At 35.9% G+C, this 27,270-nt stretch overlaps 6 protein-coding genes across 6 annotated transcripts; 3 read left to right on the forward strand and 3 right to left on the reverse strand.

Annotated features, from left to right (window-relative positions):
• LOC104755596 (cytochrome P450 86B1-like) lies at nt 444-2,250 on the reverse strand. The gene has a single exon (XM_010478003.1). It carries the CDS (start codon nt 2,151-2,153, stop codon nt 576-578), a length of 1,578 nt encoding a protein of 525 aa, XP_010476305.1. The 5' UTR covers nt 2,154-2,250; the 3' UTR covers nt 444-575.
• On the forward strand, nt 3,109-7,408 carry LOC104755597 (protein SDA1 homolog). Its single transcript, XM_010478005.2, has 14 exons — nt 3,109-3,552; nt 3,860-4,027; nt 4,212-4,345; nt 4,425-4,563; nt 4,752-4,898; nt 4,976-5,038; nt 5,232-5,327; nt 5,411-5,470; nt 5,552-5,626; nt 5,729-5,782; nt 5,896-5,997; nt 6,080-6,658; nt 6,758-6,856; nt 6,957-7,408. The coding sequence occupies exons 1-14, from the start codon at nt 3,148-3,150 to the stop codon at nt 7,212-7,214; spliced, it is 2,379 nt and encodes a 792-aa protein (XP_010476307.1). The 5' UTR covers nt 3,109-3,147; the 3' UTR covers nt 7,215-7,408.
• Nucleotides 7,526-11,290, reverse strand: LOC104755599 (oxysterol-binding protein-related protein 1D-like). The gene is made up of 7 exons (XM_010478006.2): nt 9,986-11,290; nt 9,672-9,756; nt 9,069-9,529; nt 8,840-8,995; nt 8,405-8,713; nt 7,986-8,330; nt 7,526-7,872 (listed from the first exon to the last, which is right to left on the reverse strand). The coding sequence occupies exons 1-7, from the start codon at nt 10,910-10,912 to the stop codon at nt 7,690-7,692; spliced, it is 2,466 nt and encodes an 821-aa protein (XP_010476308.1). The 5' UTR covers nt 10,913-11,290; the 3' UTR covers nt 7,526-7,689.
• On the forward strand, nt 14,285-17,697 carry LOC104755600 (actin-related protein 3). Its single transcript, XM_010478007.1, has 9 exons — nt 14,285-14,721; nt 14,821-15,280; nt 15,561-15,707; nt 15,955-16,047; nt 16,192-16,311; nt 16,761-16,871; nt 16,954-17,079; nt 17,174-17,272; nt 17,476-17,697. The coding sequence occupies exons 1-9, from the start codon at nt 14,675-14,677 to the stop codon at nt 17,554-17,556; spliced, it is 1,284 nt and encodes a 427-aa protein (XP_010476309.1). The 5' UTR covers nt 14,285-14,674; the 3' UTR covers nt 17,557-17,697.
• On the forward strand, nt 17,995-20,756 carry LOC104755601 (cleavage and polyadenylation specificity factor subunit 6). The gene is made up of 2 exons (XM_010478008.2): nt 17,995-18,198; nt 18,780-20,756. Exon 2 carries the CDS (start codon nt 18,795-18,797, stop codon nt 20,529-20,531), a length of 1,737 nt encoding a protein of 578 aa, XP_010476310.1. The 5' UTR covers nt 17,995-18,198; nt 18,780-18,794; the 3' UTR covers nt 20,532-20,756.
• On the reverse strand, nt 20,908-22,856 carry LOC104755602. The gene is made up of 5 exons (XM_010478011.2): nt 22,522-22,856; nt 21,986-22,148; nt 21,797-21,863; nt 21,349-21,586; nt 20,908-21,254 (listed from the first exon to the last, which is right to left on the reverse strand). Exons 1-5 carry the CDS (start codon nt 22,626-22,628, stop codon nt 21,038-21,040), a joined length of 792 nt encoding a protein of 263 aa, XP_010476313.1. The 5' UTR covers nt 22,629-22,856; the 3' UTR covers nt 20,908-21,037.

A 27,270-nucleotide genomic window follows, 5' to 3' on the forward strand; every position in this document is an offset into this window, starting at 1 on the left:
TACTCGTCCCTTACTCACGGGTAATATAAATATAATACCCTTTACTCGACCCTAAAGGTATGGGTACCTTTTTTTGGATGAGTACGAGCCGAGTAACGGGTGGAGTACGGGTAACGGGTATTAGTGCCCAGGCCTACTTGCTACTGATTGTATATACACTGAGTTCTCACTTCCTATGTTACTGGTTGGTTTAGCAATTAGCATCATCATCGTTGTGATCAAGTCTTAGAGCTGATGATGATACTTAATGCTTGGTTTAGTTGGAGATTGCTTTAAATAGGAAGTGAGAACTCAGAAATTGAACTGAGTCTTGAAATACATTTAAAGCAATCTCCATGGATGAATACATTTCTTCATTCTTGAAATATATCAAATAAGTGTTATTTGACAGCACATGCAACACACATTGTAAAATGTATTGAGATGATTAGTAGTTGGCTAGTTGCTCCAACTCCAAAACAGGTATATACTTTTTTCATTGAGATAGTAAAAGGTCAAAAAATTGTTAAATTGTGGTTTTACTATTTTAAGCAATAGAATTGAGTTCCTCTAAGGTATTTTAGTTTACAACTCTTCTACATGGAACATGACTCAAGTCTCTTTTCTTCCAGCGACCTTGGTGTGATTGTCACTTTGAGGCCGTACTTCATGTACAAGTTAGTCGTGACTCTCGGGACAATGACGTGATCTTGGGAAACCTTGATTGAATACCTCAACAAAACTGAAGCAGCTATCATCTTCATCTGCAGGTAGGCAAATGTTTTCCCTATACAAAGCCTTGGCCCTGCATTGAACACAACATATTTGAACTGGTCGTCACTGACAAACTTCCCTGCTTGGATCCATCTCTCTGGTCTAAAAATTTCAGAATCTTTTCCCCATATTGATTCCATCCTTCCCATGGCATAGATTGAGAAGTAAACCCGTGAACCTTTTCTTACAAATGTCCCATCAGGTAACACATCATCTTCAATGGCTTGTTTCATTTCCATTGGGATTGGAGGGTAAAGTCTCAGTGTTTCTGAAAGTGCTGCTTGTAGATATACCATGTTGTTTAGTTCTCTGACCGTGAAGAGGCTCTCAGTTTTGCTGGTTCGCTGTCTCAATATTTCTCTGATCTCACTAATGATCTTATTTTCAACGTCTGGATGTTTCTGTATCACCCAGCAGAACCAAGAAAGTGCAACAGAACTTGTGTCTCGTCCAGCTAAAATAAAACTTGTGCAAAATTGTCTGAAGAATCTGATGGTGGAAGGATCAATCTTGTTTCCCTTTCTATGACTCTCTCTCTGAATGATCCTTGAGAGAACATCAAATCTACTATCTAACGTTTCTTCCTCCTTGAGCTCACAGATACGATCCACGATCATCTTGTCGACGAACCCATGCACGACCCCAACAGCTTTCCTTAGACCTTTCTCATACCCAATGTCAAAGAACCTCATAGGTTTCCATATAAATGGAGGGATCATGAATCTAAACAGAGTAGACTCTGTTGCTTCTTCAAAAGCTTTAGCGAATGGAACTTGTGGGAGATCAGAATCCAGAGTTCCCGGGTCATCACCTAGACCCGCAATGCAGATGATGTCAAACGTCAACCGCAGGAACACATCTTGGAGATCGAAAGCTTCTTGTGACCTTGCGAAACTCTCCAACACCTTTAATAGCTTCTTTCTTACTAAATGTTGTGTTGTTTGAAAAGAATGCTCCACAAACCGGGTTGAATGCATCTCGGTTATGATGATCCGTCGTTGCTCTTTCCAAGATTCATCGTCAGCATTGAAAATACCATCCTCGAGCAGATCACTGAACCGGTCTTTAAAGAAGGCACCTTTGGGGAAGTTCTTGAAGTTAGTTTTGAGCATGTACTCGACATTGGCAGGGACACAAGTCACAGCTCCGTAAGACCCATCAAACCAAATTCCTCGGTATAGAAACGTACCTCGGTATCTTGTCAAACTTTTTGTGACCCAACCGTAGACATCATTCATGTGAAAGAAAAACTCTAAAGTAATTCCGAACACTGGCCATAGCATTGGTCCACGTTTGTTTGTTAACTTCTCACGCAAGCAGCAGAAAACAAAGAGCCCTAACAAGGCAAGAAATAGATCGAAGAGAGAAAGATGATTATAAAGTCGCTCTGTTAAAGACATTTTGTTATCTCTCTCAGACTCTCAGTAAACTCTCTCTTTTGTTGTTGGTGGTGATGTCATTGTTTCAAGAGTATTTGAGGAAAGATTTGTGATACATCTCATGTTTTGAATTTGGAAATACATTTGCTGTCTTCGTGTATAATTGGTGTATTTGAAGAAGATGAGGGTTTCTTGTTTGAGACGGAAACGGAACGTAATTAGGCTATTGCAAATTGTGTGTTTATTGAGAAAAAAACGTGGAAGAATGATTCCAGAAAAAATGCAAGTGTGCCTGTCATGTCTTATGTGAGTATGTCGGACATAAGTAAGTGTGTTATCTTTTTGGCTATAGAATTTTGGCACTAGGGACAGGTCCAAAAACAGAGGACAAGAGATGTTTTAGTTTTAGATATGTTAAGCCTAATTAAGTAGTAATCACTAATCAAAGAACCTATCTCTCTATTCAGTTGTCTTTGTCTCTTAGAATCCCTACTTGTGAGATACAATATGATGCTTCACTGGCGATCCTCACTGATCCAACACAGTCAAAAAGACCTCGAGCATGTGTCAAATCTCAACATTTATCACTCTTACAACTGAAAAACCTATAGATTTTTAAGTAACAAACACATCAAAAGATTGTAAAAAGACATATCTTGTAGTGAGTATTAGTGACAAATTCTTGTTATCTTTTAAGTTTTCATGATTTTTGTAGGTTTGATACGTTGTCGTTATGTATAGCTAAAACTTGTAGCCTTTCACCACAGTGAGCAAGACTCTACTTCACTCCCACATGAAGCCTAAAAAAAACAAATCTGTTGACTTTTAAATTGACTAAATTCTGTGTTGCGTTGCATCTCAAATGCAAAACTTGGTTAATAACCAACCGTACAAAACCAAAGACTATCAAAACCTGAACCGGTCTGGTTCAATAAAAATCTAAACCTAAAGTATAAAATCAAAAGACTCAATTTTTTTTAGGGTTTCATTCTCTCTCCCAAAACCTCCGACAACAATGGTCGGATCTCTAGGTTTAACGCCGGAATCCTTAAAGGCATCTGGCCGGAGCTCCGAGAATGTGAGCCTTCTTATCCTTCAAGGTAAAATCAAACGTGACCCAGAAGGTTACGAAACGGAGCTCCAGTTGATTTACAAACAGTTCTTAACCTCCGTCGATCTCTTCAAGCAACAAGGAGCTCTCAGTTTCTCCTCTGTTGTTGGCATTGGCTCTGACCCTTCTGTTGCCAAAGAACTCGGCGACCGTGCCATGTTTCTAGCTCACGTTACTCCCTTTTACCCGAAGCAACTCGCCGCGTTTCCAGCTCAGTTGACTGATTTGCTCCGTACTTCGTGCTTGGCAATGCCCTCGGGACTTCGAAACCATGTTGCACAAGCTCTGATTCTTCTAATGAATCGAAAGGTTTGTGCTTTTTAATGTGTAATCGATTGGAGAGAAGTTTCATTTCTGAATTTGTTGTGATTGAGTTCATTTTTGGGGTGTGTTTAAAGATTAAAACTTTTGAATGTGTCCTTCTCTGTGGTGTGATTCTTCTAATGAATCGAAAGGTTTGTGCTTTTAATGTGTAATTTGTTTGCAGAGAAGTGTCATTTCTGAATTTGTTGTGATTGAGTTCATTTGTGGGTTTTGCTTAAAGTTTAAAACTTTGAAAGTATTGGTTTTGTTCTGAGAATGATTCTGAATGGTTTCTTCTCTGTGGTATGATTAGAGTCTTGTCATCGAGGATTTGCTGGCTTTATTTCTGGATATTCAGACTCTTGGTGACAAAAACCTTCGGACTCTTGCTTTTTCTCATATTGTTCAAACCATCCGTAAGATGAGTCCCACTGATCCCAAGCACAAATCACTTCAGAAGATTGTAATCTCTATGCTGGAGGTAAGATCATTTCTCATTCCCTTTGATTCATGGCATTGCGTAATGACTTATAGTGTGATTATTACTAGATGATAGTTAAGGTAAGATCATTTTCTCATTCCCTTTGTTTCATGGCATTGCGTTATGACTTATAGTGTGATTATTACTAGATGATAGTTAAGCTTGGGGTGTTTTTTGTTTGTAGCTAGAAGATGAAGCAAAGGCTAAGAGAGCACTTGCTACTCTTTGTGCGCTACACAAGAAAAAGATCTGGCTTGGTGATAGGAATGAACGAGTTGCAATTGCAATCTGTGAAGCCTGCTTTCATACTTCACCTAGGTATAGTCCTAACTCTGGAGCATGTTGATATGATTTTTTTTCGTTATTCGAGTTACTAACTTCTTTTTTTATACTTCAGGATAATGATTTCTGCCCTTCGATTCCTTCTTGACTATGAGAACATTGACGATGATGACGATAGTGATGCTGAAAGTGATGATGACGAGGATACAAAGAAAATATCTCAAGTTGTGATTAACCGACAGGCTGTTTACAAGGTAAAACAACATTTCATATATATGGATATTTTTATCAGAGAATATGAAGAAGACGTTTACTAGTTGTTGATGAAAGTTTCTACCTTTATTGTTGTCTATATCATTTTCAATTTTCAAACTAGTATGAAATTAGGTGATGTTTATATGAATATCATGGAGCATTAATATTTTTCCCTTTTTGATGTAAGGCAAACAACAAAGGTACATCCTCTAGCAAGAAGAAAAAGCAAGCAAAACTACAGCGTGCAGTGAAAAGTATAAAGAGAAAGCAGCGTTCGTCGTCTGAGAACACCACTTCAGCATTTTCACCTCTTAATCATTTAAACGATGCTCAGGTTCATTTCTTAGCTTTGTGTAGTGCAATCGCAATGGTATGGAAGTAGCTATGATTGAATGTTTACTTCTTTTACAGAAATTCGCGGAGAAATTGTTTTCCCGTCTTCAGACCATAAAGGGTACTGGTGAACGTGCTGAGGTAATTCTCCCTGTTTTCATTATTTAAAATCTGACTTAACTACTTCACCTCCTTTCGCCAAGTGTATACTATATAGTCAGCTATAACTTTGTTTGACTACCTGATAGTTTTCCGTTTAGATTAGATTTTACCAACTTTTGATTAGATTTCCCGTTCTCTGATAATCATGTTTCCCCTATTGAATAATTTGCAGACCAGGTTGATGATGATTAAAGTTATTGCTCGCACGATTGGTCTTCACAAGTTGCATTTACTAAGTTTCTATTCTTTTCTTCAAAACTATGCTATGGTATGATCTGCTTACCCTCTTTATAGTTTCTTCTAATTTCTTCTGCTAACTGAAATTTGATCAATATCAGTTCTTAAATGCAGCCGCATGTAAAGGACATTACACAAATACTTGCAGCAGCAGTTCAGTCTTGCCACGATGGGGTATAGAAACATTTCCACGTTAAACACATGATTGTTTTTCTCATTCTTCAATCCTTCTTCCAACTATATTATCTCGAGCAGGTTCCTTCTAATGCCGTGGAGCCACTGTTCAAGCAGATAGTGAATCAGTTTGTACATGATCGTTCACGTCCTGAGGTGCGCTTTCAAGTTTTCTCACATCAAGGGATATAACTACAAATCTTACTTTATCATTGAAATTGTTCTTTTTCAATTCATTGTTTCATTTTTTTTAACCAGGCTATTGCTGTCGGACTCAATGTGGTACGAGAAATGTGCCTGAGGATTCACGATGTAACTAGTTCTTGGCTCTGTCTCTTGGTCTAATATAAATGTAGTTAGCCAACATCAAACCTGTTTCATCTGAACTTTTTTTTTCTTCTCTTTGTTTTCCTCTTGATCTACAGTTGATGACGGAAGAATTGCTGCAAGATCTTGCTCTGTATAAAAAGTCCCATGAAAAAGCCATCTCAGCAGCAGCTCGTTCCCTCATAGCATTGTTCAGAGAGGTAGCAGAAGCATTTAATTTGTTGGTTTGAACAAAACTATAGGTGTATCTGGTTAATTGAGAATTGCGTTCTGTAATTTCAGATCAATCCTTCGCTTCTGGTGAAAAAAGATCGTGGCCGTCCTGGAGCTACTGTTGTCAAACCTAAACAATATGGAGAGGCTAATGTCTTCAGCGATGTTCCCAATGTTGAATTATTGCAAGAAAGTGATCATGAGAGTGGCTCTGATGATGATCAAGATGATGATGATGACACGGAGTTGCCTAGCGGCGATGATGTTGAGCAGGAGCTGATACCTGATGATTGTGGAAGCGAGGACGAAGCTGAAGAAGATGATAGTGATATTGATACCTCAATAGGAGGTGATGAAGACGAAGAGATGAATGATAGTGATGAAGCTGAGATAGATTCGGAAAATGAGATGGAAAGTGAAGACGACGATGGAGAAGCTTCTGATTCTTCTGGAGAAGATAGTGGAAACGAAGAGAAATCAAAGGGGACGAAGAGGAAGATTATGGATTTTGATGCGAATCTTCTTTCTGCTGATACAAGCCTACGAGCACTCAAGAGATTCGCAGAAGCAAAGAACGACAAACCATCTTTTGATGAAAGTGATGGCATACTTTCAAATGAAGACTTCCGAAAAATCAAAGAACTTCAGGTATATATGCTCAAAGATATTAGAACCCTTTCTCTTTTTGTATGTTATACATTCTGGTACATACCAAATGTTGTTACTGATGTTGTGTGTCGCGTACAGGCAAAGAAGGAAGCAAAAATTGCATTGGCTAGAAAAGGATTCAAGGTTCCGGATTCGGATCAGCTAAGTAAGAAGCGAGTTGATCCAGCCAAGCTTGAAGTAAGTTGTTGCTAATAAGAAGCTCCATTTTAGTCACAAAAATGTATGGCATACTCGAGTGAGATATTTGATGCTAACTGATTTTTAACTCTTTCAACAGGCTCACATAAGGCATAAGCTAACAAAAGAGCAAAGACTGGAATTAGTTAAAGCTGGAAGGGAGGACCGAGGTAAATACCAAGCCAGGGCTGCCATCAAACAGAAGAAAACGGGAGGATCAAGCAATAAACAGAAGGAGCACAGGAAGAATATGCCTCTTGCTGCAATAAGATCAAAGGCTGGGAAATCAAAGCGAACCAAGAAAATGAAGAATAGCCTCAGTGGAAGCCAGTTTAGAGGAAGGAAAGCTTGGAAGTGATCAAATGAACCAAACTCTTGATACTTCTGTCTCAATACTGATCACAGTTTTGTTTGGTTTTCTTTTTTTGTTGTCGCATAAATTATGTTATGTCCTATGTCTGCAGTTTTGATCTTAAGGTCTCGCCGTAAAACGCTGTCGTTTCATATCACCATACGTTCTATATACAGTGGAAGTAATCGTTTCATACATTCCTATTTTTGTTCCTTTTTTACCATAACTTATGTTTGGTAACTTCTTGGTTTTTACCACTGTTATTCAAATTATCCGTTTTCCAAACATGAAAATCGGAATTCTGAAGGAAAAGTTCATTCATTTCCAATGAAAAGTCTCTTTGACATCTACAGATACACACACACCAACAAAGGTTCCGGCCAAATTTTCACAGAAGCACAATGAGGGAATGGTGAAGATCTTTCTATATGTATTAAATTATCAAAACAAAATAAAATAAAAGACATGGGAGGATTGATGATTAAAGAAATGTTGACGAAGATGACAGCGTGTTACGCTGTTGCTGCTTCTTGAAAATGTCAGTGATTCTATCCCATTCTTTCTTCTCTCTTGCTTCCCAGTAACCTCCTAGATACCGATAATTCCCTTCTTCATCCTTTTCAAACCATCTTGGCTTCCATCCTTTCTCCTGCAGCCTCCTTGCCTGCAACACACAAACGGTACACTCTTCAACATTCAGTCCTATGCTACTTACCATGCTAATGCACAATTATGTATTATAGTCAAGATTAACAAAATTTCCTATAGATTTTGTACCTGTCTCTGTAACTGTTCAAGTCTCAGTTTCTCAGCGTTTGCTGACTCATATTCACCGTTTTCTAAGTGTCTTTGGTCTGGTCTCAGTCTTGAATCTGTTGGAGGCAATTTGTCTATCATCCCAGGAGTTATCTCATTGAGAGAGATTGCAAAAGGGGAGAGATTGTATCTTGTTTTTGTTGGAGATTTGTCTCTTTCCCACAGTAACACCGCTTCTGTCATTGGATCATATCCCTTTGGTTTTGTTGTCGGATCTCCCAATACATAGTACATTGCTTCATCCCATTTGCCTATCAGTATAGCTACTTTCTCCCCAGTTCTGTTGTCTTGCACAAACCCATGAACCTGCATACCAAGTTCCATTAAAGGCCGGTTTCATACGGCAGAAAGAGAAATTAAAAACCATTCTATTCTACTACCTGACGAGGGTTTCGATCTATGACTGACTGCTCCTTGAACTTCAACCGGCAGGAATAATTGCCACCGCCTTTGATCCGCATGGTTCCATAATGATCGCAGTAAAGTTTACCAAGGATGATGTTGTATATGGAAGTGGTAACCTTGCTCCATTGGTATATCTCACCATCATCAAATTTTAATGTCAAGACACCCACTGGGTCAAGCTGGATTGACCGTCCCCAAAATTTTCCTTTGATATTTGAGTCTCCCCAGAAATTCCAACCTTGTCCCTCACAATGGCAAGCAACAATCATAGGATGATGACTCACCTGAACAAGAGAATTATATATGTTCAATAGTTAGAAAGATAATCTAATGTAACGTTTTTTTCACATTTCATGCATGATTTCCCAATACAACTCTTGTAGTAAAAAGAGGCAAATGCGTTGACTTGCCTTCTCAGAGAAGAAACGAAGTCCTTTATCTGGATAATCAGCTTCATAGGTCTCACCAAGTAGAGGATTAAAAGGTTTGCATTGCCTGCCTTCCGTGGATGCATAGCCAGATACAGCAAACGCTGCAATGTTTAGAAGCCTCATCAACTCATTACCCTGAAATAAGTAAAGACTGTTAGCACCGTAATATATTGTTATGGGCATATTGAAAAAGGCTGAATGACCTGACCTGCTTCCCCCACTCAAGTGCTCTGTCTATCAAGTATGAGTACTCCAAATCCTCAAAGCACTTCTGAAGAGAAGAGAGTGGTTCATTAAAATATACGGGTAGACAAACTCCAGACAAGTCTTTGCCAATGTTCTCTTTGATGATTGACCATAATCCAACTGGCTTTTCCTTCTCTTTTGGCTCCGGTAAATTATCCCTTCTTCTGACATATGGATACTGCGGAATCCTAACTGGAACTTGCAAGCGATCAGAAAAGAAGGGGTCTTTATCGTAGATAGATCCATTTCCTTCAGCTTCTCTGCTACGATAAGAAGCACTTCTCAGTGCGTCTGCTGATAGGATATCATTTGTATCAAAGAAAGCTACATCATCTTCATCAGATTCAACATCTGCTCCATCCTGACTTTCATTGTCTGCCTCAGAATCGCTAGCAGATACCTCTGACATGACTGAATAGAAATCTGTTGGAGAACAATAATGTTAGAAGTTCAAATCTGTCTCAACTGAGTCAAGGAAGAACTTACAATCAGTGAGAATTCTGATCGTTCAATTCCATATATAAATTAAAACATTCAGTTGCACAAATAACATAATGTAACTGACCACTATATCGTCTTGCCTGTCCACAGCAAGAGTCATGCTCCTTTGTTTCATCAACAACAGTAGTTTCCAGCTCTATTTTCTCACTCTGCAAAATTGTTTTTTAAAACCGAAATCAATTATTTTACTTTGAAGCTGAAAAACTATATACCAAGTGAAGCAGACGACAAACAGGAGGCTGGTAGTGTAATATGATCATAATGTGAAATTGCAGTGATATGATTAAATTAAACCAGACTCTCATCCAAAGAAATGTAAAAGTTCGAGATAAATAGGTCCATATAAAAATGTGTGCATAGGGAAGAACTAAAACATACCTCTAACTGTCTCAGTGTATCCAGTAGTATAATATGTTTATGTGAGAGAACCTTTAACCGATTCTGCAACACAGAAACTTCTGAAAGCATAATGGCTTCACAATCTTTTACAACAGCCTCACCAATACCTTCCTGCAATAACTTTTCACGCAACTTCTCAGTAGAAACAACCGCATCATCCGAAGGTAAGATATCACCACTGGGAACTCTAGGAAAAAGATCCTTAGCCGCCTGCAAAGCTTCAACCCAGGCTGATCTATTATCTCTCGATACACAACGTAAATGAAGAGTCTTAGTACCAGTAAATATAGCAAGCCTTTTATCATCAGACTTGCTCGCACGAATTGAAGAAACCTTCAAATGTATTTCACCAAATGGTTTACAAGGCCTTGAAGCAGCTGAAGAAGTAGCTCCAAGCTTGTTGCTACTGCCACTACCAAAGCTAGCTTTCCTAATATACCTAACAGATTCCTCACCGATCACCCTAACGGCTTTCTCTCTAGAAGGATTCATCACAATCTTATCAGGTCCATGGATCTTATAATACGACAAAACACCATCTTCCAACTCAAACCATCTAGCTCTCCAGCCTTTCCCATAGTTAACCCACTTATACATAATCCCAGCGACTCCAGCTCCAACACTGACGCCATTCCCAAAGAAAAAACCTCCTTTAGAAGAAGAAGAAGCGTCTTTGGCCTCGTCGTCTGCTGTTTCAGAAGAGAGTCTCTCAAGCTGATCTTGACTGATCCAAGAAGCTTGAGTCGAAAACGATGGCTTAGAAGCGTGGTGACTACCTGATTTCGTCGCCGGAAGAGATTCAAACCCTAACTGAGATTGATTATGATGATTCGTGGATGATTTTGCAACCACAGGGTTAGTACGGTCATCAATCGAAACCGGAGCAATGCAGCAAAGTGGATTCATAGTCTTACAACAATCAAATCAAAACAACATTGATCTCAATATAAAAAAACTCCTACGAATCGAACATTGAACCCAGATCCTTCAACATTGATAAAGAGAAAAAACAGAGATCGAGCTCCAACTGAAGAATCGAGATCCGGTGATGCGGATCGAAGAGAGTTTCCAAATAGGAGAAAAAAAGAGAAGCAGAGAGAGAGAGAGAGAGCAATGAAGAAGGTGAAGACGACGAAGAGAGAGAGAGAGAGGTATAATGGAGATTGTCAGAAGAGGGGGGAGGGGGCTCACAGATCCAATTTAAGGCAGTGGTCAGTAAATATTTTTGTGTTTGTGCAGTGTTTTGCAGAGAGTGCAAAGTAGAAGAGAGAGAGATGAGAAGAGGGAGCATCTCTCTGACTCGTTTAAAAATCATATGAAATTAACAAAAAAATAAAGAAAAGGTAATTATTAAATTACTATTAATGTTCTGAGTCAACATAATTGGTGTTATCTTTGGACCAATCCTAATTAGAGGATTAGATTACTATTTGAAACAGCAACAAAATAAATTACCAAATGGTACTGTGTTTTTTTTCTTTTTTTAATATGTTGGTCTCAGTTACCAAAATATTCGTACTAATGAATGAATATTATTCAATGATGTATTTTATGGGAGATGAAAATTGGACAAAATGAAAAAAATGTACTATTATTTAAGTCTTGTGAAAAATATCTGATATAATTATTTTAATTGAATAATGAATATAGAGAACTTTTAATAAAATAAGGGTAAGGACAAGGGCCTATATTAGGATGATGGATCCTAATACTGTATCTCTCTCTCTCTTTTTTTTTTTTTTGGGTAAAACAAGGATTTCATTAACTTAAACCCTCAAAGGAGGGGAGTTCATACAAATTGAAACTAGAGAAATACAAAGCAAATAGAGATAGTGGTTCCATGAGTTTTTCAAGATGGTGCTTGACTTTGAAAGACTTGCAATGCTTGAAAGATCTTTTGGGACCAAAGCGGAATCGAACATGAAGGCAGACTTCTCGAATTCTTCGACCAACAAGTGATCATAGACAACTCTCGCAAAACATGCATATGAGCTTTTAGAAAGGTTCTCCACAAGGGAGATACATGGTAGGTAACTCGCCAACAAGAGACTAAACAAAAACACATGTTCAAGGTTTTCCACACTGTTAGACTCAAATCTCAGGGCATTGGGTGAAACAACAAGCAGGAAACGCAAGTGATATGTGCAATACCGTAACAAAGCAGGTGGGTCCTCCCTCACATGAAGCCATCGGCCATGGAGGTTAAGGAAATCCACACAAAGCTTGTAGCCGGTTACACATCAAAATCATAATACAGACCCAAGCTTACAATCATTAGGCGAGAGGGGAAGGGTGGGGGTTGGGATTGTCCGAAGGGTATACTTGAGGAGGTAAAAGCAATACCGTAACAGAGCAGGTGGGTCCTCCCTCACATGAAGCCATCGGCCATGGAGGTTAAGGAATTCCACACAAAGCTTGTAGTCGGATTTGCACTGAGACAATAAGACAGACCCTATGTTCGAAACTACAGGTGATTGGTGAGAATCCATCAGACCTTGCCAAAAGTAACTATCCGACCAAACTGGAGTTGTCGTTAGTCTTTTAACAAGGAGTCTTCGGCCAAGTAAAACAGACTTAATAAACATCAACAATATTGGGCTTGATAGTGTTATACCATAACTGGAGCTGGACTCAATTGGTAGATGGGCTTTGAAAATAGTCATGTAAATAGACTTTAGGTTTGTTAGAATAGAGCCATTACCTTTTAAGTTGGTCTTTAAATGATGGAAAGTTAGACTGAGGCCTAAAGGTGGATGACTTCGTGGGCCTAGCCCAATAAAAGAGGTCACAATCCAGATTAGGGTTTTGCAATACGGTAGCCTTGCTTTCACCGTCGACGGCGCAGACACAGCCAGTNTAGTTCGATCTGAATAAGTTTCCAGCTGATAGTAGCGATGGTTGTAATGTGGAAGTTGATGTGGGAAAATCAGTAGGTATTATTTCAAGGAATTCACCTAAGCTGACTAATGATGTATTAGAAAAGCGTACTGATGCTAATCTTGGTGATGCTGCTGTTTAAAGTTGGAAGATTCAATGGTAAAAAAGGGTGAATATTTTGAAGGGTTTTTTCTCAATTTCTCGATCCCTTTTGTTTTCTTAATTTGTCGAGACAAAGTCACAATTTCATTATTTTCTTAAGACTCATTACAAAAAATTAGGCCCACTAGACTTATTTTCTCAGTTTTCCTAATTTCGATTTATACTGATTTTAAGATTTCAGGAGACAAAAAAGCAACAAATTTTATCTGAAAATATAACTAAGGGTATAATTGGCTATTTTTATATCCAAAACCCTATATAACCAAACTTTTAAAAAAAAAGTGTGGATGGCCAAATTTTTGGAAAAAGATTCTTTATTTATAATTTTCCCTTTATCTTAAGTACAATAAAAATGATTCTGATTTTCTACAGGCATTTAATTGATTTAGAAAGGTTGCTAATGATTCTGATATGTATGGATAGAGATCATTAATGAGTTTTTTTTTTAATTGATTGAAATTATTTCATAGAAGAGTTTTTCTTTCCATATAAACCTTTTGATTTTTGATACCGTATAAAAGTGGTTTCTAAATCTAAGAAATTTAGATTTTGAGTGTGTTTTATAACTTTCTAACGAAATCCACAAAATCCATTTTCATTTTAACTTTTCTTGTAGTGTGTATGAGTGTAACCACAATGTAAGCCTATACCTAACTAATCAGAGTTTCATGATGTTGGAGTGTAACCACATGTGTGTGTTTCTGATGAGGAGGAACCATTTTTAGATCTTGAAGTGAGATTAACAACAACACTTTCAATCTCAAGTTCTCATATGGGTTTTGCCGGTCGTTCAAACGTCGTTATCACTTGAGATCTAAGTTTGTTTTCGTCTTTTCTTTGACTACACATCCTATAAACCAATAGGATTAATGGCACTTTAATATCGGTAACATATGTGTATTACCATTACCTCCCATATTTTTCAAGGTCCCCAAATGATTCACCTATGAGTAAACCAACCAAAATTTGTAATGAAACAAAATTAGTTCAGATTTACCTTTATCTATGTTATGTTCTTCTTATTAAGAAATGTTATAATTTATCTGGAACCAAACTCTATAGTTCGCTTACATATATACGTATCAATTTCAATTTCTAGCGTAATTTGTCACCAGCATGGTTCAATTTTATTGAAACTTGTTTGGTTTATAGATCAGACTTGGTTATTGAGTCGGTTTGGTTTAGTTAAACCGAGTTCACCACCGAACATAAGGAGGACGAAGCCAAATTTTTTAAAACAGTGGACCATTTTGTTTTTTTCTATCTGGAAAAAATCTCAGACGATAAAGTACAAATCGACGACGGCGATGATCTGAGGTTCCCCTGAATTTCACTTGATTCCCTCTTTATTTTCCGGGAAAATCAAATTTATTTTTCTCTCCCCCATACTACATTGCCCTGCCTACGAGTGAGAATATTACGTGTTAAGCTTCTCGGAAACTCAACTTCCGTTGACGGAAGGAGCCAGAAGCAAGCAAGCTTAGATTCGATCGGGATTAAAAATTATAGTTTTTATATTTTTTTCAAGGGTAACGATCCCTAATCGATCTTTAATTGGATCCCTGGTCACACAGATCCTTCACCGTCTAGTGAAGCTACTTTAGAGATCGACGGCGTAGTTTCTATCTAATGGATCCGACTTCTCGACCTGCTGTTGTCATCGACAATGGAACTGGGTACGTTTCAATTTTATACGTTTGATTGGATTAATGCACTTAACGTGTTTGATGAAATGCTGCATCCAGATCTCATTTGTGTCTGTGTGTGTGTTGCAGGTATACTAAAATGGGATTTGCTGGTAATGTAGAGCCATGTTTTATTCTACCAACAGTAGTTGCAGTTAACGAGTCTTTTTTAAACCAATCCAAGAGTTCTTCTAAGGCAACTTGGCAAACACAGCACAACGCTGGAGTTGCTGCGGATCTCGATTTCTATATCGGAGATGAAGCCCTTGCGAAATCTCGGTCTAGTAGTACTCATAACCTTCATTATCCTATTGAGCATGGTCAAGTTGAGGATTGGGATGCTATGGAAAGATATTGGCAACAGTGTATATTCAATTATTTGAGATGTGATCCTGAGGATCATTATTTTCTTCTTACTGAGAGTCCTCTTACTCCTCCTGAAAGTAGAGAATACACTGGAGAGATTTTGTTTGAGACTTTTAATGTTCCCGGGCTTTACATTGCTGTTAATTCAGTTCTTGCTCTTGCTGCTGGGTACACTACGTCAAAGGTATGTTGCACATTTTTCTTTTCTCCAAGTATTTAAGTTGTTTGCTGGGATAAGATGATATGTATTAGAGGTGCTGGACAATGTATTTGGTTTCCATGTAGACAATACTTGAAGGATTATACTCTATGTCGGTTGAGTTACAAAAGTCTGTTAGTGTAACTCTTGTAATATTAGGCAATTTCTTAGCTTTACGGGATTTAGCAAATATTAAACATGTTCTCTTGTATTTTATTCTCTCTTGTTATGCTTGCCTCTTAATTTGACTTACAGTTCTTCTTAGTGTGAGATGACAGGGGTTGTAGTAGATGTTGGAGATGGGGCAACTCATGTTGTACCTGTTGCAGAAGGTTATGTTATCGGAAGCTGTATCAAGTCAATTCCAATTGCTGGCAAAGATGTCACCTTATTTATTCAGCAACTCATGCGGGTATGCACTAATATCTTAATATAGTCTTGGCCTTCTTTTGTAGTTGATTTTCAATCTTTCTCTGTAAGATTTAAGTTTTAAAGGTACATAAGTGGTTATATGAGTAAAAATCAACTTCTGTGATGTATGATAGCTCGTCATCATATATTTGTGTGTTAGATGTTGTTGTCATATACTTAGAGAGGCTGTTTATTGGTAGTAACTGTTTAACGTTCATGAAACTTCGCCTTTTTATTGTTTACTGTAGGAAAGAGGTGAGAATATACCGCCAGAAGATTCATTCAATGTAGCCCGTAAAGTGAAGGAAATGTACTGCTACACTTGCTCAGACATTGTAAAGGTAATGCTTAATGGCGAATGTTTAAGTCAGATAATATATACTCTTTTTAATAATTGATTACTGGCGTGTATGCTGAAAAATCGTTTGACACTGAATTCAGGCAGGAAAAATGAGAAAGATCTCTGAACATTCATTTGGTTGCAGGAGTTTAATAAACATGACAAAGAACCAGCAAAGTATATCAAACAATGGAAAGGTGTTAAGCCAAAGACTGGTGCACCATACACTTGTGATGTGGGATATGAACGATTCCTTGGACCCGAGGTTTGTTACCATTCTCTGTTATAAAACATTGTAAGTTGATAAGATGGCCAGAATCACAGTCCGAAATTCATTATTGGTGCACTATAATTTAGGAAGTTCTCAGCAAGTTGAGTTTGTTGTATGTCAGTGAGCTGTGCATAAGTTGTTATATATCAGATATTTTCAGCACTTTGTTATGATTATTGAACTGTGCTGATATAAGTTATGCTCTCTCAGAAACTAAAGTTAGGTAATTACTCTGTCAGATTATGCTAAAAGGAAGTTGACTAGAACTGAATCTTATCTAGTTAGTGTTCAGCCTTCTCCACTGGACCCATTTGAAGCTGATGTCCTCTGTATGACCGAACCAAGAAAGAAATTTGATTCAGGGGAACATAAGTTCCATTATTGTTCTTGTGCTTTTGCTATGCTATACTACCCATGAGTAATATTGAGATATTGTGTTACAGGTCTTCTTTAATCCAGAGATATACAGCAATGACTTCACAACTGCGTTACCAGCTGTTATAGACAAATGTATTCAGTCTGCACCAATTGACACACGCAGAGCTCTATATAAGGTCTGAAACACAACAAGAGTGGTCAGGGTTTTAAGATAATTTCCCAATCCGCAGAACTAATGAGTTTGTGAAATGATTTCAGAATATAGTGTTGTCCGGAGGTTCAACCATGTTCAAAGATTTCGGAAGAAGGTTACAAAGGGATCTTAAGAAGATTGTTGATGCTCGTGTTCTTGCCAACAATGCTCGTACTGGTGGTGAAATTACGGTAAAGTTTCTTTTGTAAGATGATCCGTAAAATAGATGGAAACAGATATATTTCATTGATATTAAAACCAGTTTCCAATTTTATAACCCTGCAGTCTCAACCCGTGGAGGTTAATGTGGTGAGCCATCCTGTCCAGAGGTTTGCAGTTTGGTTTGGAGGTTCAGTGCTTTCATCAACTCCAGAGTTTTTCGCGGTATGTAAACAACTTCTTCCGGTTTTAAAATTCCAGTAACAAGCTGTTTTGTTTGTGCCGTTATTGTTGAATTGAAATTGGTTAAAAGAGAAGTAGAAACCACAGGTTTAGAGACCCGCTAGATTAAAGAAGAAAAAAAAACTCAGGGCATGAAAGGTTTGAAACATTCTGTTTTGTTTTTTTTGGTTGTTGGTTGATTGCAGAGTTGCAGAACGAAAGAGGAGTATGAGGAATATGGAGCAAGCATATGCCGTACAAATCCGGTGTTCAAGGGAATGTATTGAAAGCAGCAGATCCTTTGTGAATGTTTGTTTGTCTGAAATATTCCATTTTTTCAGTTACTTTTAGGTTCATGAGTACGTACACACAGTGTAAGCTAGAAAGTCAATATTTTTCAGACAAATAAAAGAAGAAAGTATTTAGAAGTCGGTTCTGTTTTTTTTTTTGTTTTGTTAATGTGAACAAATTTTGTTGACAACAACAAAAGATAATTAAGATTTTTATCCTTTTTATTGTGTGTATTATTTGACAAACAAATCATTTTTCATATGAAAAAAAATCCAAAATTAAACATTAAAATCACTTTATTATTTTTTGAAATTAACACTCAAAGCAAATCTATCTTGAATACGAGTACTATTTTGTAAACATATTACATCATTACACATTTATTAACCAACCTAAAAAAAAAAAAACACATGTAAAAAATTAAAAGTTTGTTACGACATACTGTTGACATTCACGGTGAAGGTCTTCTTCTTTTCATTTGTTTCATCTTCTTCTATCGGATAAGAAAGAAAGAACCACGAAGGGCGACTCTTCCTCCTCCGATCTCTTTCGTTTAAGCTCTGTTTCTTGAGGGTGATAGAATTCCGGAGCTCGTCGCAATCTCAACTTCCGTATACGAAGCAAACAAGGAGTCAAAAGTAAGCAAGCGTAGGCTTTTATTCTTCTTCTTCTTCTTTACCTTTCGATCCTCGATTTCACGAGGCCAATTCGATTTCGAAGGCTTACTAATTACTATCTCGTTGGAATTGTAACTTTCTTCCTAGATCTGTTTATTTCCTTTTGTAAGAACCCTAATTGTTATCTTAGATTTATAATTTTTCCGAAAAGGGTTAAAATTTGTGTATCCCCCTTCATTGTAAATCACTCTATGTATGTAACACTTGATCTCTTCTATATATAAATGAAATCTTGTAACACCCTTGTTTTAATTGAACTAGATCCCAAAAAATTTCAGATCTGTAAGCTAAAGTTCCTGTTTTTATTTTTTTTGTTTCTTTTAATTTGGACTTAGACACATGTCTACTTATTGCTTATAACGAGTCTCAGCCTAATTGAATTGGCAGAGTTGTAATTTCTGTGAAAGGATGTATTTTTATTAAGTTCTTCATGTAAAAAAAAAGCAAGCAAGTGTGGTTATTTAGTTGGATGATGTTATTTGTAATTTATGTGAAAGGATGTATTGTTAAAGTTTGTTAATCATCTTGTATTTTCTGGCCAGTTTGTATTAAATCCAATGACTGAAGACAACGTTGACTATGGAGGTAACCAGAAGATATTACATCAAGGAAGCGGAACTATACCTGCTCTAGCGGATGAAGAACTTATGGGAGATGATGATGAGTACGATGATCTGTATAGCGATGTTAATGTTGGTGAGAGTTTCTACCAAGCTCATAATCCACCTCAACCACCACCAGCTCAAGTCGGTGTTACAGGTAATCCAAGTCTTCAAGCTCAGAATACTACTACTAGTGTTGCTGCTGAACCGAGAATGGGGATTGTATCTGGAGGTACTGTTGAAGGGAAGTATCGAAATGATGGAGGGCATAATGGAATCAGTGTACCAGAGACAAGGTCTGATGTTTATCCACAAGCATCTTCTTTTGGAGCTAAAGGGTTGAATATTGATATGCAATCCAACAACAAAATCGTTCAACAAGGATCAACATCTATTGTGTTAAACAACCATGGATTTTCAGGTAACGCTGTGAATGTGCCTGAGATGCCTGTTCATAACTCTTATGGTGCTGTTCCTCAAGGTGCTCAGCAGATTCCTGTTAGCCAGATGAGTGTGATTCCGAATGTAATGGTGAACAAAAGCCCTACGCAGTCATTTGTTGTGGACAATGGAAACACCATGCTTTTTGTTGGAGAGTTACACTGGTGGACGACGGATGCAGAGATTGAGAGTATTCTTTCACAGTATGGAAGAGTCAAAGAGATCAAGTTTTTCGATGAGAGAGTTAGTGGCAAATCTAAAGGGTATTGTCAGGTTGAGTTTTATGATTCAGCTGCTGCAGCCGCTTGTAAAGAAGGAATGAATGGTTATATTTTCAACGGTAAAGCATGTGTTGTTGCCTTTGCTTCTCCTGAAACACTGAAGCAGATGGGAGCTAATTTCACTGGGAGGAACCAAGGACAAAACCAAATTCAAAACAGAAGGCCTATGAATGAAGGAATGGGAAGAGGTAATAACAACAACAACATGAATACGCAAAATGGTGATGGTGGAAGAAATTACGGGAGAGGTGGATTTGCGCGTGGTGGACAAGGAATGAGCAACCGTGGAGGTCCCTGGGGTGGTGCAATGAGAGGTAGAGGGGTGAACAACATGACTAGTGGTTCTAATGCTGGACCGTATGGACCTGGACTAGCTGGTCCTGCATTTGGTGGTATGATGCATCCACAGGGTATGATGGGACCTGGTGGGTTTGATCCAACATTCATGGGTCGGGGTGGTGCTTATGGAGGGTATTCAGGTCTTGCTTACCCTGGGATGCCTCATTCTTATCCTGGTGTTAATGCAATGGGAATGGTTGGGATTGCTCCTCATGTCAATCCTGCCTTTTTTGGCACGGGAATGGGAACGATGGGTAGCTCAGGGATGAATGGAGTTCATGCAGCAGCGATGTGGAGCGAGGCTAATGGAGGTGGTGGTGAAGAGGGTGGTTCTGAATATGGTGGGTATGAAGATGAAACCCAAGAGAAAGAAGAAAAGCCATCACGAGATAAAGAACGGTCCACCACGGAACGTGAGTGGTCTGAGAGCAGTGGTGATAGAAGACACAAGAGTCATCGTGAAGAGAAAGATAGTCACCGTGAGTATAAGCAGCAGAGAGACCGTGATTCTGATGAGTTCGATAGAGGACAATCTAGTATGAAATCTCGAAGCAGATCAAGAATGGCTGAAGATGATCATAGGTCCAGGTCAAGAGATGCAGACTATGGAAAGAGGAGACGAGGCGACTGAGAAAGAACCTCATGTTCTCTGTCTCTCTCTCTCTCTCTCTCTCTTGCCGCATCTATTAAGCTATGCCATTTTTAAGTTACTCTGCCTACTAAATCTATCTCTTTATATCATCAAATACTCTGATACAATTTTCTCTACACTCTCTTTACTAATAGTCAGTCTTTTGAGACGAGCATATATATTTGTAAACTATGTTCTGTTTTATTGATGGTTCTTCATTTGTTATTGTGAATCATTATTGCTTCAAGATTGTTGTTTGGTTAAGAGTAAGAAGATGAAAATAGATACTTATTCGTTGATTTCCCAAAAAAGGATCTTTATTCTTTATTCTCTGCTGCATTCAAGCTTTTTTTTTTTTGGTCACAATTCACAATAATAAACGCATGTAAAAGCTGAGTGCTTTGGCATTTGCATCAAATCATCCAAAAGCCTTTAACACAGTTTTACACTCTATACAATACATTTAATTTCTAAAAATCTGTACAAAACGTTTGTTTGTCCAGACTCTATAGCAGATTTGAGTACTCGTAATAAACCAAGAAGAGAGCTTCAGGGTAATCCTTGGGAAGGCTATTGATGTAGAGATAGAATCTGAACAAATCTTCCCTTGAAACCGTCCTTGCATCCACCACGTCGTTATCACTAGCAAGCACCCACAAGTCCTCTGAGTTCACTCTCTTCATGCTGCCTCGACAAAACGGGCATGACTGAGACTTCAAGTTCCTGCGAGATTTGAGGATCAATGAAGATTTAGTAAATGAAAGCTTCTTCATCGAGTCAAAAAGGTATTAAAACTAAAGTGTGTTTGTGTGTGTACCAATTGCGGTAGCATTTGATGCACATAGAATGGCAGCAATTGGGCAACACCATCTTGGTACAAGTTTCTAAACAGATTCCGCATTCTTCTTCACGATCTAACCCGGCACTGCTGAATCTACTACTGCGAGCCTCTTTTGTTATCTTCTTGCTGAGTCTTTTAAGGTCAAATCCAATGTCTGCGGATTGCAACTCATCTAAGTTGCTGTGCAATAGCTGAAGTGATGGTAGTATCACACCTTCAAAAGACAAAGAGATTATTAGGTCCAAAGATAAACAAACATTCAGTAGCAATTCCATTCTTTATGCCTTCAATGTTTCAAATTGATCTATTTTAAGTAACTGTAAATGAGAAACCTTTTAAAAGGAACGGACATCTCCACCAAAAGCTTAAGCCAAAAACATAAACATAAATAACATATGTGATCAATGGTTACAGGTTTGCTTACCATAGAACTCACTAATAGTAGCTTTCCTGCCATGCGTGGTAAGCTTAGGTTGTCCATCAGACTGGACCTATACAAGCAAAAAATGGCAACAAAATGAAAAACTTTCAAAGCTTATACTCAGAACATTCAAAAGCCCTAATAAACGAAGACCAATTTGTGAGATCAAAAGAAGAGTTTAAAGAGACCAACCTTGTAGACAAGAACATGGAAGAGGTTTAAGTAGCGAGGAATAAGACAGGAGGAAGAAAGATCAATCCACCGAAGCAAGATGAGTAATAAAGAAGCAAAGTTACTATGAACTAGTTTCATCTGAAGCCGCACATTGTTCTTCCCCATTGGAATAGCTTCTGCCCTGAAGAGATAATAAATAACATGTGCAATAACTAGTTTAGGCACCTTGATCCTCAAAACAAACAAAAAAAAGCTTCTAAATTTGCTGAAACTAAACCAACACAATAAGATTTCCAGAAAATTCCCAAACTGTGAAAGCTACATCTTTAACATAGCTAATTAAACAAAGTGATCGGAGTTTCCTAAAATAACCCAAATTTTGATAGAGAAGAGAGATTACAACACACACAAAATTCTGAGCTTAGGGTTTTTTTTAAAAGATTTCACCTAACTTTACTTTTATAACTCTCTCAACTAATCAAACAAATTAAAAACAGAAAAAAAAAAAAAAAAAAGTCTTAAACTTTAGGAAAAACCCAGAAAAAGGGACTTACAAAGTATTAGCGTGTTGAACATCAGCTTCCAAAATCTTCAAAGATTCATAGTACGAAGAAGATGAAGAAGACGACGATGATGAAGCTATTGCCAACTGATTATACATATCGCTCTCTGTATCTTTGAGATTACAACAAAGAGAAATCGATTGAAAAGAAGAAAGAGGGAATAAGAAGGAAGGAAGAAGAAGAAGATGCTAAAAGTGAGGAGGGATTGGTCTGATTGATCGGAAAAAGGCAAGAACCTAAAAGACAAAGACAGAAGCTTTAATAAATAAAAACACCGTAACGAAAAATAAAAAAGAACACAAGTCTCACTTCTTCTTCTTTCTCTCTTTTTGTTTTGCCTTTTTGATTCTTTGTTTCACGGTTGCTGCTGCTTTATTTATTTATATATATTAATCATATGAGTTTTGAAGAAGGAATCATTCGTATTCTTTCTTAATTACAAAACTAATTATGTACTTATTAATTAATTAAAACTTTGAGTTGAGATGGCTTTTTTTGTATGTGAATGAATTTTAAAAAATTAATAGTCGCTTTCATTAAATTTGTAAAACAGCTTTAGGAATAAATACCTTAAGTGAATATAGACAAATTTTACAAAATCACCAAAGTGGAAGAACGCGTGTGTGTGTGTGTGGTGCTTTGCCTCACTAATAAAACATGTTGTCCCTAAACCAAGAATAAAAAAAAACCCAATTGAAGGGAATCTAAAACTAAAAATTGAAGTATTTTGTAGTACGTTTAATTTCATTTTAAATTTTAAAATAATTTTGTTTTATTTTATAATTAATTTCATTATTAATTACATTTTGAGATTCACTTTTTTACCGATAAAACTTTTATTTTAGTTTGATAAAAGAATATTCTCTATATGATATTATAGGAAACTAGAAACATAGAGCTGTGGTTTTTTTCGGGTAGCTAAAAGAAAGCCAACTAACATATGACAAGTGGACACAAACATAACGAAACTACTCTCGGTGGTAGGACCAGCTTACAACGCTGGTCTATTTCAGATACTATGATATATTCATATATCTAACGTTAATCATTTTATCAACAACACCGTACCACATTAGAGGTTCCATTACATGACCAAGAGACATCGATTATTGTATTAACCCATCATCTTGCCTCTCAGGAACGAAGTCGAGAGATCATAGATAGTATAAAATCTATCGAAACAAAGAAGCAGCCCCACCAGATGAAAAATGTCTTTTTGAGATCGAACTTGAGAAATATCTTAGTTTTAAAAGCTACTGATCCGACGTCAAAACCCAATGCTCGCTCACTAGTAAAATTGCATTGTATAGTTACAAAAAATTGTGTAGGTATAAAGCGTTTTGTGTAGCTAAAAAAAAATTATTACAGTTTTGAGTCTAAAAAAATTTGTAACCATTTGGTTTTAGCAAATTTCTCATTCAATAACTAATTGTCGCAAATTGCCACAAATTAGATACAAATTAATATGTCGCAAGTTGCTACTACTTGTTACATATATCTATCCCTATTTGTTACAATCTGCGACAGAAATATTAGTATCGACTAGATACTAAAAGTGACAAAATTTCATGGCTAATTGATTCACAATCAGCTACACTGTCACTTGTCATAAATTTGTTACAAATTGACACATGATATGTTTATAGCTTAATAGTAACAGTTCACAAATGAAACAGAATTTTATTATATTTATAATTTGACACAATAGTGTAGTTTTTCGAAAATACCAAAATTTTATTATATTTATATAAAACAAAGGTACAAAATATCATTACAAAGTGATCCTAACTGAGAATATTGAACTAATGGTTGTAATAGATAAATGTAATTTTATATTAAATAATTATAATTAAAATATATTTAATAATGAGTGAAACTGTATCAAAGAAAAATTAAAATTAAAATGCACAATTTTAAAAAACAAAATAAAAAAAATTAATATTAAAATAGTTTTTAGCGAAAGTTACGTTAAATAGACGCAACTATAAATTCTATATTAAGCATTATTAAATTTCTGTATTACTATAATCATTTTTAAAATTTTAGTTAGATTATAGAATAAGGCTGAATATTAGATATTACTATTTAAATTATTTAGATTCAACATAAAGCGAGAAATTTGTTTCAGCGAATAATGATTTGTTGTGGTATAATTAAAAGATTGCAACAATTATTTTAAATATATTTTAGTTATTTAAAACTTAATAAATAATAATTTATGAAGAGTTTATCCAAGTGGTGTGATATTAAATATTAAACATACCAATGTTGTAATGGTTCAATTAAATGGCTAAAATATATATTTTAATATATTAAAATTAATAATTTATGAACATGTATTATGGTATACTTGGAGATTGAATATAATTAAATATTATAACGATTCTTAAAATATATCAAACTGCAATCAATTTCTTAGAGTGATGAGACTTCGTTTCTAACAAATTCTCTTTTAGCTAATAGAAATAAAAATAAAATTTGAATACAATGATAAGAAATCGGTTATATATAAATTTTTAAAGATGTGAACATTTGAATAGATACAACTGTTTGTAAGAGATACAACTCTATATTTAACAGAAGCAACTTTTCAGAGAAACGCAACCGTTATAATTTTCTGTTAAAAAATAAAAAATAAAATATTTTATGAAAAGGTACAATGAAAAATCACAACTATTGTTGGCATTTATTCAGATTGTTATTATTATATAGATTATTTACTATAATTTGTGACAATTTCTCCTGTGTGTACTAGAGTTACAACATATTTTGTCCCTAAATTTATAGCAAATTTGCTACAAATTTACCTTGGTATCTATTTATCATTATCTAGCAACGAAAAGTAACTAATTTGCAACAAAATCTATTATCTAATAATTTGTAGCTAATTCGTAAGTTTTGTAATTAATTTTTCCGTAGAAAAAGCAGATTGTTATTATTAATATTTGTTATTTATTCAGATTGTTATTATTCTATAGATTATTTACTACAATTTGTGACGATTTCTGCAGTGTGTATTAGAGTTACAACATATTTTATCCCTAAATTTATAGCAAATTTGCTACAAATTTACTTTGGTATCTATTTGTCATTATCTAGCAACGAAAAGAAACTAATTTGCAACAAAATCTATTATCTAATAATTTATAGCTAATTCGTAACTTTTTGTAATTAATATTTGTTATTAATTTTTCCGTAGAAAAAGCAGTAGCTATATAATCAAATTTTTGTAGTGGCTGTTGGGAGAAATATTTGCCAAACATACATAATTAATCTTGACACTAATCACTATGCGAAGCGGTGGAACCAAATTTTTGGTATGAGTCAAGACAATGATGTAATTAACCAAACTTAGGAAAATGTAAAACCTTACTTATGGAAAAGTGGATTCGATTATTCGATATATAAATGATTGATTTAGTTCCATTGATGAATTGTTATTTATTTCCAAGTGTGACGCGATCTTGAGAATTAATATTTATTCGATGAACAAGATTTTTGGCTATGGTAGTGAGTGTAAGAGATATTCCAAGATACACAAGATCATGCGATTGTATAAGAGATATTTATAGACGAATGCGTAGTTGTATTAATCCTTTTTTATACACTTGTCTCTATATGATTGGTTTAACCTTTTTTCTTTAGCCAAAATTTTCTAAACCCCATAAATGTTTTGTTCTGTAACACGGTATCTCTATATATACTGATGGTCTAAAAATATTAAACTACAACCTAGGTATGTAAATGATTGACTTGCACAAAAAAAAAAAAATGATTGACTTGCATTGTAGTTTTATGTAATGACTTCTTAACTATATCTTCAAGCTTTCTATCAGCAACCTCATCAAAAGACATTGACCTAATCAATCTTACATGTCATCTACTTAATTAGGATTTTTACTGCACTTATTATTTTTATTCGTTTGTTAAAGTTTTATTGCACTTGTTATAAGACATGTTTGGGATTCATGCACTTGTCAATATTCAAAGGCGGTGGAGATTGTTTACTTTTTATGAAATAAGAAAAAAAACAAAAACAAAATGTGAAAATTGAGGTTTAAATTTGCTAGAGATAATATGTACGAGTTAAGATAATGGCATACATGCATGCATAGTGATATATGGTATTAAATGATTGATTTAGTTTCATTTATGAATTGAAAAAGTGTTTATGTTTTGCTTATATGTGGCTCATGTTTTGCTTATATATGGCTCATGTTTTGCTTTTTGACCAAGTTGAATTCCTTTATCTAGTTTTTAAATTTAGAACAGATATACAGTAAAACCTCTATAAATTAATAAGGTCGGATAAATTAATAAGGTCGGGACCATGAAATTTTATTAATTTATAGAGGTTTTAATTTATCGATAAATTAATAATTATTAATTTATCGATAAATTAATAAAATATTAATTTATGAAGTTGTTGTTCATGAACTTGATGATTTGATTAATAATCTTGGCTATTTTAGTAGGATATATGTCAATAATTTACTAGATTATTCAAGTGAAATGATACATGTAGATGTTAGTAGTTTAGAAGAAATCGATGCTACTATCTTTCATTGTGATGATGAAGTTTAAAAAGATATTACAGTACAGTTAGAACCAATTACACGTAATAAATTATTGCGTATATAACTCTCTACAATTTTTGGATGCGATTGAAAAGATAACACTAGAAGTTTTGATACAGTCAGAAATATTAGAAATAAGCTCCAGCAAGAATTCAAATTCAAT

Source organism: Camelina sativa, chromosome 17, assembly GCF_000633955.1.
Source record: "Camelina sativa cultivar DH55 chromosome 17, Cs, whole genome shotgun sequence".
Classification (NCBI taxonomy): Eukaryota; Viridiplantae; Streptophyta; class Magnoliopsida; order Brassicales; family Brassicaceae; genus Camelina; species Camelina sativa.

Coding starts and splice junctions, on each gene's coding strand:
- LOC104755596 (XM_010478003.1), bottom strand. CDS start 2,153: ATGTCTTTAACAGAGCGACTTTATAATCATCTTTCTCTCTTCGATCTA.
- LOC104755597 (XM_010478005.2), top strand. CDS start 3,148: ATGGTCGGATCTCTAGGTTTAACGCCGGAATCCTTAAAGGCATCTGGC. Junction 3,553..3,859: donor TTCTTCTAATGAATCGAAAG/GTTTGTGCTTTT, acceptor TGGTATGATTAG/AGTCTTGTCATCGAGGATTT. Junction 5,783..5,895: donor TGTGCCTGAGGATTCACGAT/GTAACTAGTTCT, acceptor CTTGATCTACAG/TTGATGACGGAAGAATTGCT.
- LOC104755599 (XM_010478006.2), bottom strand. CDS start 10,912: ATGAATCCACTTTGCTGCATTGCTCCGGTTTCGATTGATGACCGTACT. Junction 8,714..8,839: donor TTCGTTTCTTCTCTGAGAAG/GCAAGTCAACGC, acceptor TCTCTTGTTCAG/GTGAGTCATCATCCTATGAT. Junction 7,873..7,985: donor TTGAACAGTTACAGAGACAG/GTACAAAATCTA, acceptor TGTGTGTTGCAG/GCAAGGAGGCTGCAGGAGAA.
- LOC104755600 (XM_010478007.1), top strand. CDS start 14,675: ATGGATCCGACTTCTCGACCTGCTGTTGTCATCGACAATGGAACTGG. Junction 15,281..15,560: donor CTGGGTACACTACGTCAAAG/GTATGTTGCACA, acceptor AGTTCTTCTTAG/TGTGAGATGACAGGGGTTGT. Junction 17,080..17,173: donor GTACTGGTGGTGAAATTACG/GTAAAGTTTCTT, acceptor ATAACCCTGCAG/TCTCAACCCGTGGAGGTTAA.
- LOC104755601 (XM_010478008.2), top strand. CDS start 18,795: ATGACTGAAGACAACGTTGACTATGGAGGTAACCAGAAGATATTACAT.
- LOC104755602 (XM_010478011.2), bottom strand. CDS start 22,628: ATGTATAATCAGTTGGCAATAGCTTCATCATCGTCGTCTTCTTCATCT. Junction 21,587..21,796: donor TACTATTAGTGAGTTCTATG/GTAAGCAAACCT, acceptor TGTCTTTTGAAG/GTGTGATACTACCATCACTT. Junction 21,255..21,348: donor ATCAAATGCTACCGCAATTG/GTACACACACAA, acceptor CAAATCTCGCAG/GAACTTGAAGTCTCAGTCAT.